At 45.6% G+C, this 21,082-nt stretch overlaps 1 protein-coding gene across 27 annotated transcripts in view; it reads right to left on the bottom strand.

The window, feature by feature from the left end:
- Positions 1-21,082, bottom strand: part of KALRN (kalirin RhoGEF kinase) — a 689,644-nt gene that overhangs the window by 42,664 nt on the left and 625,898 nt on the right. For 17 of the 27 annotated variants that reach the window (XM_070800327.1, XM_070800373.1, XM_070800563.1 and 14 more), the window contains 13 exons: positions 19,791-19,857; positions 17,760-17,863; positions 17,514-17,583; positions 17,107-17,193; positions 16,159-16,251; positions 15,348-15,398; positions 14,417-14,494; positions 11,307-11,492; positions 10,769-10,940; positions 6,960-7,198; positions 4,947-5,200; positions 1,261-1,384; positions 121-180 (listed from right to left, as the gene is read on the bottom strand). In XM_070800327.1, the coding sequence (XP_070656428.1) occupies positions 121-180; positions 1,261-1,384; positions 4,947-5,200; positions 6,960-7,198; positions 10,769-10,940; positions 11,307-11,492; positions 14,417-14,494; positions 15,348-15,398; positions 16,159-16,251; positions 17,107-17,193; positions 17,514-17,583; positions 17,760-17,863; positions 19,791-19,857 (1,585 nt within the window). Of the gene's footprint in view, positions 1-120; positions 181-1,260; positions 1,385-3,022; positions 4,656-4,942; positions 5,201-6,959; positions 7,199-10,768; positions 10,941-11,306; positions 11,493-14,416; positions 14,495-15,347; positions 15,399-16,158; positions 16,252-17,106; positions 17,194-17,513; positions 17,584-17,759; positions 17,864-19,790; positions 19,858-21,082 lie in introns of those variants that run through there. The other 10 variants (XM_070801132.1, XM_070801171.1, XM_019956848.2 and 7 more) reach the window with 5 other exon arrangements.

The raw sequence follows: 21,082 nt of genomic DNA, 5'->3' as shown, positions 1-21,082 counted from the left end.
CAGAAATGCCCTAATATCACCATGTATCCTTGACTGGCTGGTCACTTGAGCAAGGTCACTGTTACAGAACACATCAAAACAGACAATCATTGTAGTAAAGAGGACAATAGCTGCTTCTACCTCCATGCTAGTATTAGGGTCAAGATCATCACACTCTGACTCCTCGGAACTGTTCGTCTCCTTGATGGGCAGCATGAGGTGGGGGAAGAAAGAGAACACAGTTAGAACACAGGCAGCTTTGGCTAGAGAGTGGGGAGAACTTAAGAGAAGCATGAACAATGGGAAACCGGGCAGAGAGAAACCAGGTGCTGTGAGGTGCGTGCGGGCCACCTCGGGCGGCAGCATGCTCTTTCCAGGGAGAGCCGCTCATCTCCCAGGAAATAGCAATGGAAGCAGCCAAATGAAGCATGAGCGCTGTCAAATCTCAGCTGTTGTCTTCTGTGAGGCTGGACTTCCCCGGCGAGGGTGAGGGAGACACAATAATTTCTTTTCCCCAAGAAGGACATTAGAACAGGTTTTGACTGTTCCTACTTTTCTCAGAAGACTCAGGTAGATAATGCACATGATAACAATATTACACATCAGCAATCTAATTTCCATTGTCCAGAGGCAGATCTTTTCCTCTGAGGGCCCAAAACAAAGAAAACAGACCACATCATTTCAAGATGGGGCACAACAAGGATCTGCCGAAGCTTAGAATCAGGGAGTTCGTTATCATAGTTGGGTTATTACAGAGCGATAGCTTGGGTTTCATCAACATGCTTCCCTTCTCTGCCCAGGCACAGGCCTGAAGGTGATGTCTGAATTCTGGGGAAAAGAAATGAAACTTTACCAAGGACATAGTAGCCCTTACATTCCAAACCTCAGACTTCAAAGGGTTGGAGGTTTGGAAAACAGCTCTAATCTCTTTACCTTGCATGTATTTTTAAACCCAAGACACTGAATGGGTGACTTTGAGAACTTTACTATGGATCAAGCATCTTGCATTTCTAAGAGAATAAATAATACTGCAGATAATTTTGCTATAAAACATCTGCATAGTATAAGAAGGAAGGTATAAAAGAAAAAAAAAAGAGATACTTACTTATTTGAATCGAAGTTGCCAGGAGAAATAAAAAATAAAAAATAAATTGATCTCGCATGCAAAATCCTACTAAACTACTTCCCCTCTGGTCCCCATCCACCCAAGTCTCCTTGTGAGAATGCTGCAGGGTGGGGGTAGATGAGAGGTTGGACACAGTTCCGGAATACCTTACTCACTTTAACAGAGACTTTGTTGCCCAGAATATCCTTGGGTTTACGAGGCCCTGTGGCTTCATTTTTACCCGTGTTCTCCACTTCTGCCCGCTTTCTCATGCGTAGAGTATGCCATGAACATGACTTCCTGTTGTACCAAAAAATGCACCAATCAAAATGGTAGGTCAAGGCAGAGTGAGGCGGTGGGTGGGACTGCCACCCTCTGGTGAGTCAGCAAGTGAGGCACTCCAGTGAAGCCCTGGCTGCGGAGGCCCCAGACCTGCACACCAGCTCCTGTGGTGGAGGCTGAAAGTGGATCTTACTTCCAACAGGAAGTGAGTAGGATGAACTTTGACCCCTCCCAACAGACGTGCGAGGTTGGTTGCAGCATTGGAGGGAAGAATGAGAATGGAGTTATTAATACTCTACTGAGGGAAGTTTTTATATCATACTGATGAGGGCTTAGAGGACTCAGGAACTCCCTTCCTGAAGGGTATGGTGGATGGGAGACGACTAGGGGTGGGGAGTCAAATAGGAAATATAAGGGAGGTATATTCTATAGTGTGTAAGGTACTTGCCCAGGATCAGACACAAAGACCCAAAAGGATGATAATGAGGTTTCCATCTCATTATTTGTATTTGGGCTGTGGCCAGTCTCAAACGCTGTATAGTACAGATAGAAGTTCTAGGGCATTGACTTAATAGACTGGTGAGTACCACTCAGTTATCTGGAGGAGTTAGGATGAAGGGTTGGTGTTCTCCACATTATCCCATGTCTGTGAATACAGGGCTCTGTCAACCACTGAGAGGTCCTAGAATTTTCCTGTTGGGAGAAGACTCAACATGTGCTCTCAGGAGGTGAGAGTAGCAATGCCCTTTCACACTATCCTAACTTATTTCTTCTCCCTAGGGGGTTTGGAGCTATTTCTTCATAGACCTGTAAAGAGAGGCTGGTGCAGAGCTCTTGAGTTCCACATATGTCACAACTCAAAGACAAAGACATCAAAAGTCAAGCCACAAACAGCATTGGGGACCTGGGCGAGTATCGTCAGTTTCAGATGTGGTCACAGAGTTTGGATGACATTCTATCACGTCTGGAGTAAGTGAGGCTGGCTCCTCTCCAGTGTCTCCTTATCAAATTTAGGCCTATACAGACAAAGCTCAATTAACAGAGCCTTCATTAAGGGAGACAGGGGAGAGAGAGAGAGACCTATGAGATTCAGGAGGAAGGAGGATGCTCCGAAATACATAGCATCTCCTCCAGAAAACTCCACAAATGTCAGGGATTTTAGGATGTTTTGGGGAAGATATGCTCAAAATATTTATCACAAACATGGAGGTTTAGCAATCTACTTTCTGAGTAAGAAACAGTGATAATAGTCATGTCCTCATTTTTTTTTTTTTGGAAAGCAGCTCCTACAAAAGGCAAGAAAGAATCTCCTGGCCAGACCTTCTCTTGTATCTTCTAAATTGGCAGGCTCCCTGGGATCCCTTGCATACCAGCTGTTCACTCCAACAGTTGTTTCTGAGTGAGAACTGGTCACAGAAACTAACTTCAGGTAATATCATCTTAACGCCAGACTTTAATCCCCTATCTTTATCCCCAAAGCAAAGTCCCTGCTCATTCTGAGAACATCTTGAGTCAGGGAGGTCCCTGCTGAAAAAACTCCTAGAGCAGCCAGCACAGTGTGTGTGTGTGTGTGAGCACGGGGGTGCGTTCCTATGTTTATCACAACCCTGAAACTAGAAATGCTACAAGTAATGTTGAGAAGCAGACACAAAATAGTACAAGAGGCAGAACACATTTAATTTCACTATTCCTTTTCTCAGAAGAAGGCGTCATCATGGTTTGGGATCTTCCATCTCTTGGCCACAAGCCCGGGGATTGATGTGGAAACAGAGACATTTCAGTGACATTTATCCTGTAGCAATACAACCAACTTGACACTTGTGGTCACAGCAGCCCTTGGGAGGGTGCAATGAGTGTCCTTCATTGATAAATAGTGACAACCACTTTCAGTCCACTGCTCTGTTCCACTAACCCTTGTGCAAGAACTGCTGATAAGGAATCAAATGAGCAATTGGTATTTGAATCTGCTCTCTTCTGCCTGGCTTGACACCCTTCCTACCAGTCTTCCCGTGGAAGGTGTGAAACGTGAACAAAAGATGTGAAGGTGAGAAGGGAGAAGTGCTGAGTGCCTGGATAATTAGATCACAACTAACTGGCTAGCACTGTAAGTCACTGATTAATAAGAACCTGAATGCTTTGAGGGCCTTTATTTCTAAGGCTTCTGAAACCAAATATCTAAAGGATAAGATGAATGGGGTCTATTGCCCTTTAGGGGCTGCTGCTGATTTCCAGCTGGGCCTATGGTTACCTGGAAAGGCCAGGGTGGGGTCAGCAACCTGTCTCCTGAGCCAGAAAGCACCAAGGAGGTGCAGCTCTGCTGGCGTTGCTGCTCAAGTACCCTATGCGAGTTCCTCTCCCCTGGGCACCGGTGACCCTCAGTGTGCAATGCAGCAGGGGCTGCGAGCCACCCCACCGCCTTCTACACTCGCCATTGATTTACAGCAGCACCACCAGGTCACCCAGTTGGACAGCATCTGATCTGCATCATTCCTCATCTCAGAGGTTAGAGACAACCCACAGGGGCTGTTTAGAAGGGAAGGCTAGGGCTGGAGCTTTGGTGGCAAAGGCACTTTTTGTTTAGGAAAAAATTGCCAATGCATTCAACCAACTCTTAAAGGAAAAAAAAAAAAAAAAGAAGAGGAAGAAGAAGAATCATTTGTACATTTAAAAGTTCCAGAACAGTGCAATGAGGAAAAAGGGTCCACTAGTCTTTAACCTCATAAAGACATGCTCATGGTAAAAATTTATTTTACATATTTAAAATAACACATTTAAAATTATGAGTTACATTACAGGTACAATGATGAACATTGTGGCTCTCCATTATATTGCACAGCCTGACTTCATTCATACGGGTTTCTTTAAATAGTGCAAAATACTTTACACAGGAATGTGTTTGGAAGGGCCTTCGCAACCAAAATGCGGAAAAGAAATATCTTACAAATGACCATGAACATATATTAGAGAGACAGGGGAGGGGGAAAATTAGAAAAAAAAGTTACAATCTGTACACAGGAATTTCCATAGACAACCAAAAAGTTGCCTCTCTCCTGGGAGAAGCAGCAGGCCTCTGACCTATGCAGGTCTGGCATTTGTGCTAAGGTAATTTTTTGGAGTCAATCAAAAAATAATATATATATATGTGTGTGTGTGTGTGTGTGTGTGTATATATATATCAGTAACTTAATACAATATAAATAGAAGTCCAGTCCAGTGGATCCTGTGGTGGGTCAAATGGAGCAACAGGAGGCATGCCTTTTGTCACCTAGGGTTTCAGTAGGGTTCTTTTCTTAACAAGGGGCCGGTGGGGAGAAAAGAAAAAAAAACAAAACAGAAAATTATAAATGAAAAGGAAAGAAAACCACCACTGTTACCACCACCACCAAAGAAAGAACTGAACAATCCAGCCCGGATGCCCCCTGCTGCGTGCGGTCCAGCACTCAGACCTCGGCTCCGCTGGCGCTGTCGAGAATAAGCAGCAGTAACTCCCTACCATGCGTTTGCATTTTTGTGTTCTTTGTTTTGAAATTTTTTTTAGATCCACATACTCCTCTCCCGGGGACGCCAACGAGGCACTTACTTGATGCTCCCGTCACTATTTTCTGTGGCTGCCATGGCTTTGGTGAGGGGCGCCAGGATGCTGCCAGGGACCCAGCCCTCAGCGGCGGGGGAGTGGTCGCTAGCGGGCTGGTACACCAGGCACATGTTCTGCTGGTTGACGGCGAGGACCTGGACCACCTCACCTTGGCTCACACAGATTTCGTTCTCCTTCAGTGCATAATAATCTTTGATCACGGCCATGGATGAGGCCCCGTTGCAGCCTCCCAGGTCATTCTGTGAGGAGACAAAGGTGAAAGGGACACAGATACAGGAAGGCTGGTTCACACACGCTCGCTCTGCACCCTTGTGTGGTTAAAAGCCAAGCTTCCTACTAGCAAGGTAAACAGCAGGCAGAAATTATCCTGAGAAACGAAATTATATTCATAAATGGGATCTGAGAATATATTTTATGGCAATGTTTCATTAATGTTATAATTGAGGGTGTAAAGGTAGAGATACTGCTCAGCCATAGGGAAAGGTATGAACACGCCTTCGGCATGGAAATCCCTCCTTAGCACGCACCTTCCTGCCAGCATCCTCCAGCTCATGGGAGGAAGAGTGTGGCAAAGGTACAGGCATATGTAAACACCTGGGCAAAGGTCAGGTCAGTGGTCACAACCTCCCAGTGAAAAGAACACAGGCTCTTTGATACATTTTTTTTTCTTCCTTTTGAAAAAGCACTGGTCTTACTCTACATTCTGACCCTCTTTGAGACAGAAGTAACAGTGAGACATTTGCCCAGTTCAAAGGCCAGGCCATGACTTATCCTGACCCAACCACTGTGGGACAGAACTCCTCCAGACCCCCAGCTCCAGCCCCCAGCCGGTACTCATTAATATGAAGGATCCTGCCCCCATGACTTTTTCACGTGACTCTCCACCGGGAAGCTACTTCAAGACAGACCTGCAACTCCCAGGGATGCCTGGTTGCCTCACAGCATGGTGAGAGCCAGAAATTCTTCAGTAAATTAATGTGACTTCAACTTACTCACAGGGCAAGGGATTTTAAGATGAAAAAAATCACTTCCAGGTGATAAAATAGGTCAGTATAGTTACTCTAACACAGAATTGAACTTGGTCATCAATAGTTAAAAAAAAAAAAAACAATGGGAATTCCTTGGTGCTTTCACTGCCGAGGGTCTGGGTTCAATCCCTGGTTGGGATCTAAGATCCCACAAGCTGTGCAGTGTGGTTGGAAAAAAAAAAAAAAATCAGTATCACCTAATAATTTGGGTAAGAAAAATAAAACTATAAGGTAAAAACATATAGTCAAAAATGTAGACATTCCTATCCATAGACCCATTGAGTTCTAGAGGAAATGGAGGCCTGATGAGATTAAGTAACCCACTGAGGTTCTAATGCAAGACACAAAGTTCTGAGCTGCAGAATTTGGAATGGAAACCAGATGGCCTAACTCCTGATCTAGTACTTTTCCCATTCGTTCTCATTTCTACTGCTTTGTGGGGTCAAAACAGCTGTGTACATTGATGACAATCCTCATGACAATGTTTGAATTGTGGATTATCTGTGATAAATGTCTAATCCAAGGCTAGCTTCCGCAGTTACACATCAATGGGCAGCACCCCCTTGCTGCATCAGCCTATGGGTGGTGAAGAGCTGTGGGCTCGCTTCAGGAGCTCATCTTTAGAAAGGGCAATCTCTTTAAGCTGTCAAACCCTAGAGCTGCGACTTTTAGGTGATCTACCTCACAACTCCTCTATTTGCTACAAATCATAATTGCTACTACAATATTACCTACAGTGTTTCTGCAGATGGCAACAATAGCCCTTCAACACAGAGTGTCTGAACCTGGGGGAAACTGGCCTTACTCACTCAGTTTTTCAGAGAAGGAAGAGACATAATTGAGACTAGAAGGTATTTAGTGTATTCTTCCTGCTAAAACAATCAGCATAAAAAGATGCTACTTTATGAAGTAAGAACAGAGGTTGTGCCCTCAAAGAGGGTGAGGGTGGAGGTGATGGGCCATCACTTACCTTGCTGGCCTCAAACTTGTCCCCAGCCTGGTGGTAGTCAAACCCTGGACTGCCATTGGAGGTAGATATCTTCAGGGGTGGCAGAGGCGGGTTATAGCTGGAGCCCTTTGGGGGCTTCTCGGAGCCCACGGGGATGGAGGAGTAGGGCCTGGGGCTGGCTTGGGGAACCCTAGCAGGCTGGGACCTCATCACGGCTGTGCTCCTTTCTTTCCGCTGATACTCAATGGGCGACTGTAGGGCTGCAGGGAAAGAGCAGACTGTTACTCTCAGCTTTGGAAATCCCATGAGGACTTGGAGGCTCATGAGGTGAAGGCTTTGTGAGAGAGAGAGTGGGGATACTCTGTATCCCCAGTATCATGAGGAAGATGCTGCCCTGTTTTTAATGAATGTATAAGCTACTGAGAACTATTCTTAGTGTTGTCTAAATGATGAAAATGCAAAACCAAAATGGTATAAAAGGAGGGAGAGAAGGCTCTGTAGTATGTGTGTGTGTGCATGGACACAGGGGCGAGTGGGGGTGGCGACAGAGAGCTTCAGAAACTGCTGGCCCTCAGCCACCATGCAGGCTCTGCAGGGTGGGAACAAATGGGAGGTGGGTCTCGGGGACAGAATGGAGTCAGATTCCCTGGTGCACAGGGCCATGGCTCTCCATGGAGAAAAAGGAGATGAGACAGGTAAGGGAGGCTCAAGTTGCCATGGTGTAAAAGATCTAGAAAGTTAGGTGACTGAGTCTGGATTTAATTCTGAAGATCACGAAAAGTGACTGAATTCAGTGAACTTGCATGTTTTAAATGCAGGTGCTGGCACCAAAACCTTGCAGCAGGTTGGGGGAGGGATAGGCCAGGCTGATCAGGAGCCCTGAGATGGTGACAGGGCAGAGGCGGGACCTGAGCAGAGCCGTGGGAACAAGGAAGGGGTGTGGCAGGTGCTCCAGCGGGAGGCGAGGCTGACACAGCCTAGATGGGAAAAGATGGCAAGAAGCCAGGGTACCTCGAGTTTGGGAGCTGGGAGAATGGTGGTCAGCGGAACTCAGGAGACAGGGGAAAGCTGTCTTGAAGGGAAAGAGATGAACTTTGTTTTCCTGAGTTTAAGATGATAAAGTTCCAAGGTCTGAGTAGTAAAGAGGTACAGCAGGTAAAAACCACACAGGTCAAATTCTCTAACAGTGACTTCAAGGCTGGCCTGATTATGTTGTTTCTATCAGTGTTCACTGTAACAGATATTTAATTGGGTTAATGGCTGAAGCCCAGAGAACTTTCCATGATGAGGACATTTCTATAGTAATAGGTATGTACTTTAACAGGACTCAACATACAGTCCAAATTTCCTTTCCATCTAAGGCCTCAGGACGGGAAGGCTGACTCTGAAGTGCCTGCACATGCGTCTATAAGTAAAAGCCTGGCCCCAGTCCATCGTCACGTCCTTTGTCTTCTGAGTGTACAAGTGCAGCACGGGCTGCTACCAGACCTCGACCTTTCTCCTTGGAGAACAGTAAATATTTAGGCATTGAGAACTGAGTTCAGTAATAGCTTCATAACTCACTATAATTAGGGAAAAGTTTTCTTGGAACCAGGTATCAATACAAGTCTGGATAAGTGACTACGGTCAAAGAAGTACCATTCCAAATCTGAAGCAGATAGCAAGACAGCTGTGAAGCAGACTGTAGCAAACTGATTTGATGAATCAATATCTATCTCATGGAGCTGGGGTTTTACTTTGATTATATACAAGAATTATGCTAAAGTGTTTGAAAATGGTGTATCTTCTTAAATAAGCTCCACAGAGAGACTGTCTTCTTCCACCAGCCTTAATCTGCATAACTTAGGTTTTAGGATTAGGAAAGCTGTATATCTCTGGATTGGGTTTGTATCTGGCTGACAGATACAGTGTCTTATACCTGATCCTGTTTTTTTGTTTTGTTTGCTGGGGAGTTCATAGACAAATGTATGCCCTACCACTAGCAACTATACTGCAGTTTTAGGGTTAAGAACCTGATTTTAAGTTACACAGCTCTTAGTTCAAGTTCTTATTCTAGCACCTACTGGTTTTCTGACTTGGGACCAGTTTATTTACCTCTCTGAGCTTCCTCTTCCTCATTTGAAAAATACAGTGTGATAATATGTGAAATGTTCAGCACTGTCTCACACAGAGAAAGGACTCAATATATGGGTGGGAGCCATTACTGGTACTCAGTTATCTACAGTTTCAATTTATTGTCCTACCTTATTATTCTTTCGTCCTGAATTGATGAACTTAACAACTTCATTTTCAACTTAGAGTCTGTCAGAAATTCCTAACAGAATGCAATTTAATGAATGTTTTTTATATTTCACACATTTTTGCTTACGTTATCCACATAAGCATTAAATCAAAGTTGTATATTCAAAAGCTGTGAACAATATACAGCTTTCATTACTATCCCTCAGGGCTGGGCTGGTGTTTAATTTTAGATTCTTTAGAATTAGAAAGAACCCTAGAGATCACATGGTTTAGTGTTGTTGTTGTTGTTTTTTTAACCAAATTGTTCTACAGTTGGGAGACCAGAGGCATGGCCCAAACTCTCTGTATAACTGCTTTAAAGTCTCATGTTGTTGTTTTACTTGCTAAGTCATGTCCAACTCTTTGCGACCCCATGGACTGTAGTCTGTCAGGCTCCTCTGTCCATGGAATTCTCCAGGCAAGAATACCAAAGTGAGTTGCCATTTCCTTCTCCAGGGGATCTTCTGACCCAGGGATTGAACCCATATCTCCTGCGTTGCAGGAGAATTCTTTACCACTGAGCCACCTGGGAAGCCTTGAAGTCTCATGTTCTATCTTAAAAAATCAAGGCATTCTACTATATAATCTCATGTTATTTGTTTTAAAATAGATACAATGTGCTAAATCCCTTACCGTAGAGTACAATTGATACCCGATGATCTCACAGGCTCTGTGGAGTTATCTGGAGATAACAGGGGCTACACAGAGAATGATGCTATCTATGGGAGGTGTGCTGTGTTTTCCTGCTTCCAAAGCTGCAGAGTAGATCGTTCACAAAAAAAGCCAACAGAGGCCCAGCGACACGTCATGACTTGACCAAGGTTCATCACCTCTAGTCTCTCCCCACAGTATTCAGTCCATGCTAGACACCCAGCAATTGCTCTATGTGCATCATTTGAAAGAGACCAGATTCTAGACTAGAAAAAGTGATATGCCTAAGGGTTGGACGTGTATGTGTAAACAAGGGAACACATATGGCCATACAGTACTCCTGTAAGTCTATAGGGAATGTCATTCTCTGTGTAAGTGACAATTTGTTCTGGGAAGCTTCAAGGTATTCCTGAAATTTAGAGTTAGCAATCACCTCTGTTGGGAGCAAAGAGGGATTTGAGCTGATCTGCCAAACTCCCAGTTATCTCTAGATAACACTAGAGAACCTCTGAGATTACCAGCCATTAACTGCCAAATGGAAAAATATACATCACTGATAGCTGGCCCCTGAGACAAAGAGAATGCGCTCATTTCAGATTTTGGCCCCAGTTATTACCAGCTGGTAATGGTGGCCACAAGGCACAACTTCTGTGCCAAGGCTGTAAGAGATTATCTCTTCTTTTGGAAACATGGCCTTCTTTATCATGCCCTATCTGCCCACTTGTATATTTGGGTTCAGAAAAATTCTACACAAAGTGTTTCTGAAAACTACAAGGTTGGAATGCATGTAAATGTGATCGAGGCTCATAACTCACCAACAGTCCAGACTCAAAGGGGCTTAGGGGTGGGTGTGAGGTTCCCTGAAAATGGCCTGCCTAGAAGCCAGACCCAGTACCTACCATTTAAGAAGTCTCGCTGTGTTTCTAAGACTTGGTTGATGTCCTGCACCCAGGCCTGCTGGATGTCAGCATTGGCGGCTTGCAGAATGACCCTCTCTGAAGTCTCCCTGTTCAGAAGCGCAAACTTGCAGGGGTCATTGTCCACGTTCTCCTCCAGGACCAAGTAGTTCATCTGGAAGAAACCAAGGGGATCCTTTACATATCTAAGTGGCTTAAAAACATCAACAATATATTACAGTTCCTTCAAGCTTTTATTTCATATGTTTCCAAAAATGTGCCCTGGCTCTAACAGCTTAAATACTTTGGTTTCTGCTTTTGAGTGAACGACACGATCTTGGAGAACCCGCACGATCATCTTAGAGACTGGTGCCAAGCTGTCACTTTTTCTCACGATAATCGACCTTCAAGCCTGAAGGCTACACGCTTAAAAGAGCTTCACTGTTCTGGATCCTCACTCATGCCAGTGCCTTGTCTTTGGAAAGCAGCTCCCCCAGTGTGGCTCTTCCTTGCCCGTCCTCATCCTCGCCTGGATCCTCACCTTGATGCTCCTTTTGAACATGTAGCCTGGGGTGAGGGATCCCTTCCTGAGCAGTTCACTGAAGATGACGATTTGCTCAAAGAGAAACACACGCCTCTCCTTGGTCCGCGACTGCATGCCAGTGTCCAGCTCAATCACGTAGAATGTGTCCTGCTGCAGCAGCTTGCCCTGAGCAGTCAGGGTCCCCTGATGGGAAGAAAGGCTGGAATGCAGTAAGTGAAGGACAGGGAGATGACCCTAGCCCCCTGGGTAACAGAACCTCCCCTCTGGGGACATGGACAACAGACAGCAAAAGCCTCAGGTTCTAGTAAGAGACTGAATCAGGGCCCATCTAGGGTAGACTGTGGCCACCTTCCTTCTCACAGGGCCCCAGACGGAAGGGAAAGATGGCTACAGAACCACGAAGAAGCAGTTCGGGGAAAATGCCAGAAAGAAGATAAAATTATTAGCTACAAAGATGTTCAGGAATTGTCCTAGCCCTTAATTTTTTTTAAGTAAAACCAAAACACAAAGTAGGTGATGCTGGAGCTGGAAGCAGCTTTGCTGTCCTTGGAGAAAGTGTGCCACTGAGAGGTATGCCTGCCTGGCCCTTGGGAGAAGACCAGGGGGACTCTCAAAGCCATGGACCTAGAACCAGTCTAGGGCCAGGGAAATGATGGAGGCAGGACCACACACACACACCAGATGAGCTGGGCCCCTCTCTTCTATTATTTCAGGCTGGTGCAATTGAGACCTTCATCTCCTGCTACAGATCAGCAGGTACAGCTGAGGTACTATCAATAGGTACCCTTATTTTATAAGCTGATGGATATTTTTTGGGGGCCCTAGAATCCTTCTTATAATGTCTCCAGTTGCCAGATCACTTGACACCCCGTCTAGGAAGTAGAGTATATTTGGTTTACCAGTTCTAACCAGATTTTCAGAATACTGTCACATCTTTCAAGGGGATCTAGCCAAGCCAGCAAGTCTTCATAGATGCTACTGGAGAGCCTTGCTTTTTCTACCGTTCTGCAACAAGAAGATGCTGCCATCTGAGACAGTGACCAGAGCGCTGCCTCTAAACTGTATTCTCAGCTGAAAACTTTTGTCCTTTAATGCAAATGTGGGCTATTCTCTGCACATGATGCCTTTTTCCAAACATTACCTAACACATGAGCTATTTTCCTTTCATGTTCCTGAGAAATGCCTGCCCTTTGCTTGGATCATGGTCCTTACTGTCAAGGTCAGCAGCCAAACAGGCTTATCTCTACCCTGGTCCAAAGTTAATATTAAGCCAGTGACCAGCTCTAAAAGCTCTATTAATATTACATAAGAGCCTGACCCAAAAGTTATAGCCCTGCCAACACTAAAGGGAAAGCTAAAGGATGTAAAAGGGAGGGAATCTAAGTGAAGGGGTTAACTTCTCCCTGCCCCAGAGCCATGGACTTCAGAAGGAATGGTCCTTCCCAGTTAGCAGAAGGAATGCAAAGCAGATTCTCGGGGACTTGATGAAAAAAGGAGATGGTGGTGGTTGATTTAAAAAAGAAAATAATTCCACCCTCCTATATACGTCCTTCTGTGGACACATGATCAGGTACGATATGGTTCCTGTGAAGTCTGAGTGGGTCAGAAGGCACATCAGATGCTCCTCCTGTCAGAGTTCAGTTCCTCCAGAGACCAAGAGAAATTCAAGTCAGACTCTTGCTCAGAAAAACACAGGGAACATCAAGGATGAAGGGCAAAAGGAATTTCTTGGCTTGTTCAGAACAGCCTCAGACCTGGCATAATTCCAAGCAAACAAGTGTAAAATGTCATCTAGTGTGACTTAATAAACACCATGTGAAGACTTGAGATGTATTTCTGATGCACGGCCCTTCTTCTCAAATACCTCAGGTCTACTGTGGAGAACCGGAAGCTGTGAAAAACATTAAGAGCAAAAAGACCCTCCACATAGTTCCTGATCACAACAAAGCGATGAAAATCAGACAGGGAGAGCAGGATGGGCTGTAAGGGCAGAAAGGACAAAAGAATTTGGCTCAAAACCATCATGAATCAGACTCATTAACCCAAACCTGAATATAGCACTTCCTAACCTTACATATATACCAGTCTACCTTATGTCTCTTCTATTCTAGTTTAGCCAGAAAGAAAAGCCCCCTGTTTCCAAAATGAAAAATGCAATGTTACAAGATTACTGGGAAACAGGATTAGAAGATCCACATCTTTCTCTAAGGGGCTCAGCAACAACTATAAGCACTGTCAATAATTGTGTTAGTTCCAGTTTTATCATATTAGTATTTAAAATAGACTGTGTTCAGCTTAAATCAGGAAAGCCAATTTGCTCTTCTGAGATTCATTGTTTTGGGTTGAACTGAATCCCCTCTCCAAGTTGCATGTTAAAGTCTTGGAGTGGGTTGCCATTTCCTTTTCCAATGCATTTAAGTGAAAAGTGAAAATGAAGTCGCTCAGTTGTGTCTGACCTTCAGAGACCCCATGGACTGCAGCCTTCCAGGCTCCTCCGTCCACGGGATTTTCCAGGCAAGAGTACTGGAGTGGGGTGCCATTGCCTTCTTCGCCCTAGCACACTAGCATATTCAATTGAAACCCAAATCCTGGGTACATCCAGCTGTTTCTCCCAAGGCTTGACTCTTCTTGTCAAAGAATAAAAATGTGCACTGTGAGGTTTTAGAGCTTTAACATCCACTTAACCAAAAAGCCAGTCACTATGTAGACCTGTTTATGAGAACTACCCTCTCAGAAGGAAAAAAAAAGTGTTCTATTTCTCCCTAGTTCTACTCCCATCACATAGTCCTGCACTCCCTCACATTCCTAGCATTTCTTAAGTAAGAAAGAAAAGGGAAGAGGTCATTGGCAGGTCTACGGCTATAAAGAATCTTGGGTCTTTCCAACCCCCTTGGAATTCTGACTGCAACTTGGTTGACCTCCTATAACTGCTCTATTGCTGGAAATCCTAAATAGGTGCATCTTCTAGGCCCGTGAACCAGAGGGGCCCAGGCATAATGGCGTAGACAGCAAGAGAGACAGAGAGGGTGGGCACAAGGCTTCAAAGGGAAGCCTGGGCTCCTGCTGCTCCAGAGAGAGAGGGCTAAGAAGCCTTTGTGAGAGCTCACCTCAAAGCCCTGCAGGCGCCCCAGGTTCATCATGTCATTGCAGCGTTTTGGAACAAGGCACATTAACTCCACTGCTTTCTGCGGGGAAGAAAAGCAGTAGTCATAGCCAGGAGCAGCACTTGGGTGGGGGGCTCAGGACAATTCCATACTGGAAGACTGAGGCCTCCTGGTGGTTTCTTGATCCTAGGAAAGGACACTGGTCCCTACTGTCCACTTCAGAAGAGAATGGATTTCCTGTTCTAGGTTGCGGGGTGTTGGTCATCCATGCAGAGGCTCCACACGAATCAGTGACCACATCAGGAAGGAGGCTACCCAGTCCATCCTTTTTCTACCTTCCCGCTTTTGTTTATCCATTTGTTTTCCTTCTCACATTTTCTTTCTTCTCTTTGTTGCTTTCTGGCTGCCCAAGCAACAGCTTAGCCTTGCTTGTGAAACACTAGAGGTTTTAACCTAAAATAACCTGCCAGAATGGTCTGTAACCACTCTGGCTTAAAATAATCCCCATGGTGACGTTGTCTCAAAGGACTTCACTTAGAGAGTAATCCTCGGGGCCCAGGGAGGGAGTGAAAATGGAATAATTTATATGTCAGCTTCAAACAGTACCTGGATTCATGGATAAAGCTGTACACTGAAACACTCAATCTCTGCAGGATGTTAGAGAGCTCAAATGCCACCCTTTCCCCCACATGCCACTGGGAGCCACAAAGAGAACACCAGTGGAGCTAAGCTCTGCTCTGGCTCAGGTTTGGATTCCTGTGTTCTTGATAAGCCCTCAGTGTGCTCCTCAGTGCTTGGCATTCCTCATCCTGCTGGGCAGCTGTCTGTAAGGGGCTCTGCTGTCTCTATTCTCCAGAGTCAATACTTCCCCTCTAGAGGGAGACATTCAGTACTGTCCCATGAGGACCACCAGCATTACAAGCAGAAAACTCACCTCAATATCTGAACACTCCAAACCAGCCTTCTCGCTGTATCTCAGGAAGTCCTAGCAAGTGGGGAGGCAGGGAAGGGTGAGGGGAGGGTAAAACCAGTTAGGAAAATACAGCACTATTAAAAAAAAAAGGAAGCATCATAAAAACCAAGATGACACCCAGAAGACTCCTCCCCAGCAGAGATGGCAATGCTTTGTAGTAGCTGAGATATGAAGTTATGAGTCAGGTAGACACGGAGAAAACATTCAAAGATTCAAAAATATGGGTAGAGGGGAGGGGCGAAGTGGAAAGAGTGAGTGAACAGGGACAAAAGGGGAATGATGACAAGAATGAATGAGAAGGAATGGGAGACAAGACAGTTAGAGATCTCTTCCATTTGCCTTATATTTCTGTAAGACAACTCAAATTAAACAACTTTAAAAAGTAAAAAATGATCAAATTTTAGGTTTAACTCTTCTGAGATTTCTAGGTTTTTTTGCGTTTTCTTTCTCAGTGAATTCTTCTCTGATTTTATGCTCTTATAATTTTTTAGTTTTTAAAGGTACTAAGTCAGTCGGTGACTGGAACAATGTAAAAAAGTGATTTGGAACAAAGAAAATCAAATAATGACCAAACTTAAAGACAGGAACAACAGGCATGCAATTTATTTGGGGGCAAAGGTGATGCAAATAACCAGCGGGTAAGGTAAAAACCCACACAGGCCTCCCATAGGAAAAGTGTGGTGGAGACAGAACCTCGAGCTGACCTGCTCCCTAACTCAGAGCCTGACTAAGACTCTGCTCTGGCCCTGAGCAGAGCTCACAGCCCTCTTACCTTGAGGAGCAATTGATATTTTGTTATTCTCTGAATGGGCTTGATAAGGAAGTCGCTAAGCGTCAGCCTTTGATTTATCTCTTGTTTCACCTCCTGGAACACAAGGGAGCTGTATTACGCAAAAAGGAACCAAAGGATTGGGGTGCTCTGGTTACGGGTTCAAAGGAAAGGAAGGCAGGTCTTCGTGTTTGCCAGTAAAGGCTTAGAATCTCCAAGGCACACGATGGGTAGAACTGCCTACACGATGGTTCACTGGTTATTAACACATAGCACACCTCATCATCACCTTCTTATCTATCAAGCTCTGTCTCCCTGTGTCCTTACCCCTGTCCTGCGGACAAGCTGGAATGGGTGTTCCTTTCTCTCTTCCCCTTCAGGGTCAAGTCAGAAATGAAGGGATTTCCCTGGGACACAGAGGCCTAGGGGCTGGACCCTGGACTCAGATCTGCAAACAATTAGTTGCGGGCTCTTTCCTAGACAAGGTGTTGCCTCTCCTCCAGCAAAATAAACACTTCCAGGTTGGGGCAGAACAGATACTTTGAGGTGCTTGCTGGATCTCTGGGAACAGGAGCAGAGGCTATGTACAAGGTGCCTATAAGCGCCCCCGGGGAGGAGGAGGGCCCTCAGCAGTCTCCAGGGCCTGGTGATGAAGACTGGGGGCACAGTGGGCTCCGGGGCCATGGGAGGAGGACCGGAATTCTGTGGCAGTCTTCGAATTACAGAGTCGTTCTATCAGCAGGGACTCCAATCCACTCACTGGGCTGCCTCTGCTCCTCTCCAGCAAAGGGACTCATGAGAACTTAGCCAAGAAGCTAATTAATGGCTCTGAGGAGGCGGCTATCTCTGTCCTGAGGGATGGGCAGTGCTGAGTGGGGGGTTCCTAAATGGGTTGATCTTGGCCTGAGTTTCTTGCCCCAACCCTGGTTCAGCCAAAATTGAGCAGCTTACTTCAAAGTAGGCGTCGTACTCGGCAACGATGTACTCGGAGCGCGGCTTGTTCTGGCAGTACCACACATAGATGTGCAGCTTCCGCTCCTGCAAGGAGGGAAGAGGGAAAGGCGCTCAGGCACCTGAGCTGCGCAGTCAACCTGAGAGCGCTAAGCTGGTCTAAGCGTGGAGAAGAGGACACAGATCTGGTTCACGCTCTGGGGACGCACCAGGGTGGCTGAACAACAGGGACAGAAGAGTAAACACAGTGGGCAAGAGCCCATCTTCCAAACTGCCAAGGAAGGCAGGAAAGAACCCCAACAGCTCAGAAAGGGGTGAGGAGGAAGAGGAGAGAAGGGAAGGGATTGTAAAATGCATGCAATGAGCCTGCTGTGAGGGGGAGGGGTGGGGCGTGGGGCAACACTCACATATTTAATAAAGAGCTGTGCCAATCTGTCTTGCTCCTGGATACATTTTTCCAGTTCACCCAGGAAAACACTAACGGAGGATGGAGAAGAGAAGAAAGCCACATTCTTCAGAACTGTATTACTTCTCAATGAGGAGATAAATGACAGAAGACTCCCCCCAGACTCTACCCCTAAGGTCAGATGCTGGAGGCTGGAAGCGCCCCAGGTTCCAGGACACCCTGATCCTCAGGGCAATGCAGCACTTACTCCTTATGCCAATCATAAATCTGGTGAATATTTCCAAACACGATTTTATCCTTTCCTCGCATGTCCTCGGGGACACCCTTTTCTTCTATTCTCTTCATGAAACCCTGCAGGGCGGAGGCAATGGTGAGTAGAGCATTTCAGAGAATATTTCTGGACGAAGGCCCACCCAGAAGCCTGGAGGAAGCCCACCCTCTGTGTGAGGAGAAGCCCTTAAGGGCTTCTATGGTTTCTCACCACTCAACCAGGACTTCACCCTTATGCAGAGTGACAGACAGAACTTTCTGAAGTTCTGGGTCCCTTTCTTTGTCTCCAGCCCCCTTAAGAAAGTAGGGATAAAGAAGATATAGTTGGCTGTTCCTCTCCTGTCTCCCAATCCAAATTATGTCTTTGAAGGCTTAAAACTAGATGTGTCTGACCTAGAAATAAGTCTTAATATGTGAATACTTCAGCTTCTGTAACTGGAGAAGGACATGGCAACCCACTCCAGTATTCTTGCCTGGAGAATCCCATGGACAGAGGAGGCTGGCAAGCTATAGTTCATGGGGTCACAAAGAGTTGGACATGACTGAGTGACTAAGCACAGCACAGCTTCTGTAAAGTGCTAGCAAATATAATCTCATTTCAGCTTTAAGTTCCGATGTTGTTATCAGCAGCATTTGTCCCATTCAAAAGATGAGAAAGCCAATGCACGGGGGATTATGTGATATGTCCAAGTCATACCACTGATGTGACTAATTCCTGGACCTCAGGCTCCAGACTCCTAAGCCCACCACACTCCCAGGCTGGACTGCCTCTGGTAGCTGCTACACCTTTAGCTATCCCCATCTCACCCTGGAGAAGAGGATAACTTTCCTAAGTTAGAATTCAGGTCTTCTGTATGCCAGGTTAGTCTGTTTATCCAAGGTTCGGGACAGGCAAATGTGTGTGTGCATGTGTGTGCGTGTGTGTGTGTATTAGTTGCTCAGTTGTGTCTGACTCTTTGCAACCCCATGGACTGTATGAACCCCTAAATCAGCAGGCTGCCTAGGACTGGGACTTATAGACCCAATGCAAGGAAGCAGCAAGTGATTTAGATATCAGGCATTCACCTTGTTAGACTTCACATCTTTTCGTTTAAGATGATTAACCACAGGGCTCTAAGCCATCTAAATTATCCATTTACTTTCTTATACCTTCTCATCCATGTGTCTAAATCCCTCTAAAGTAAACCCCTATGGAGAGAGAATTGTTTTATTTACTATCAAGTTGACTCAACTGTGGATCTGCCAATTGCTTTATTGGTGGTTTTTAGTTTGTCTGTCGGCTTGGTAGCAATATGCTGTCCTTAAAAATCTAGGGAAACACAGAAGCCCCGAGGTCTCACTAAGAGTGACCTGCTTGACCTGCTGAGTGCTCATGGTGGCTCATAGCCACGAGGAATACATATGTCCATATATTTCTTATATATACACACACACACACAAATATGGGCTTCCCGGGTGGCGCTACTGATAAAGAACCCACCTGACAATGCAGGAGATGTAAGAGATATGGGTTCGATCCCTGGATCGGGAAGATCCTCTGGAGGAGGGCATGGCAACCCACTCCAGTATTCCTGCCTGGAGAATCCCATGGACAGAGGATCCTGGCAGGCTACAGTCCATAGGGCCACAAAGAGTTGGACACGACTAAAGTGACTTAGCACACGTGCACACATATATATAACTAATATATACGTTGGTTAAATACCAATGCAAAGCTTTGGAGACAATGGCTTGGTTACCTAAAACAAGGTGAAATGGATTCAGGTCTAACCAAGAGGCTGCAACATTTGAGGCCCTATATCCCCCTAAATCTCCTATAGTATTTCAAGGGGAAAAGGTAAAAAAAAAAAAAGTGTAAAAAAAAAATCACATATTGTATTCGATCTTCTACCATTTTTAGTTTCATCTCTGTAAACACCCAGGGAGAGGAAAATACCCTGGGGCCCAGGTAGGGTCCAATATCCCCCTGGCTGGGTGACCACAGACGTGTCCTGAGCCAGGTACTCACCTCCACCACAATTCCCAGGTCCTTGACATAGTCCTTCTCTGTTTGTACCAGTTCATTCAGGACAAACCTGAGCAAGAGATTAAGAACAATGAGGGCTCCTCTTCACTGTGAAGCAAGAAATCCTCACATCAAAGTTCACAATAAAGTCACTTTGGTGCCTCTACAACAAGACCACCCAAACCCACACTGAGCACTCTGGCGGAGGTGCTGGCTGACGCCCCCTGGATGAGAGGCCCCCACTGGTGAGAAGCTGAGGGCATCCAGGCTGAGAGGGCTTTCCCAGACGGCAGCAATGCCAGAAGAACAACACTTACAACCAAGCGTTTGTCTTCCCATTGTTTACAATTCCTCCTCCTTCACCTATAACTGAATAATTGTACAACACAAGGCAGAAGGAATACCAGCCACTTGGGCAAAACTGAGTTATGAAAGCTTTGATCAGCATGAGACTTCTTCTCCTTCAGGTCAACTCTGTTCTTTGCTTAACCAGAACAGAAAGACATTTGTTTGATAAGCAACCTTTGGGCCTCAGAGACACTCATCAAGTGAAGTGTTTGAGATACAGAAGCTACAATTATTCAGATAGGTGTCCATGGTAACTAGCCTGCAAAATCCCCAGTCAAGGCCAGAAAGACTGACTGAAGCCATTCCCTAATCACCACTTTCAGTGTGGCCACCTCCCCAGCCCCACCAGAGGTGGGATTTAACCACTACAAGGATATTTACTTTCTTGGTTTCTTTCTTGTTAATGATTTCTTTTTCTTAGAGCATTTACTTTGTGCTTATGAGAGGGTAAGTGCTGTAAGCCCTAGTTTATGCAGATGTTGAGACTGTGGCAGTATTGCCAGAAATGACAATGTGAGAGGCAGAGCTGGGATCTGAACCCAGCTGTACGCGAATTCAGAGACCATTCTTTCACTGCTGCCTGCTGCCTGGCTAAACTACTCAGACTGGCTCTCTGGAGTCCCTGAGGCATCAAAACCAAACATTTCTTTCTGTCCAGACAGTAAAGAGCTGGACATAAAGCAAGTATGGCTGTGTACAGAGGCAGGGTAGCTGTATGCAGCCTACTGGAGTCTGACTTGTATCCAAGTTTGCAAGAGTTCTGCCTAGAGCCACACAGCTGCATTTTTGGTCTGAGTGGGAGAAGGAATCAAGTTCTAGGACATCAAAGAGGGGCTGCAGCACAAGGGTGGTAGCCATTCTAAGCCGTGGAAGCAATTCATCTGAAATTTTTGTCCAATACAGCGCAGAGAAGCCACAAATCCCTGGGCCTGGAGCCCCAGGGTGAT

This window comes from Bos indicus, chromosome 1 (assembly GCF_029378745.1).
Source record: "Bos indicus isolate NIAB-ARS_2022 breed Sahiwal x Tharparkar chromosome 1, NIAB-ARS_B.indTharparkar_mat_pri_1.0, whole genome shotgun sequence".
In the NCBI taxonomy this organism is placed as follows: Eukaryota; Metazoa; Chordata; class Mammalia; order Artiodactyla; family Bovidae; genus Bos; species Bos indicus.
This window is presented reverse-complemented; position numbering and strand designations above follow the sequence as displayed.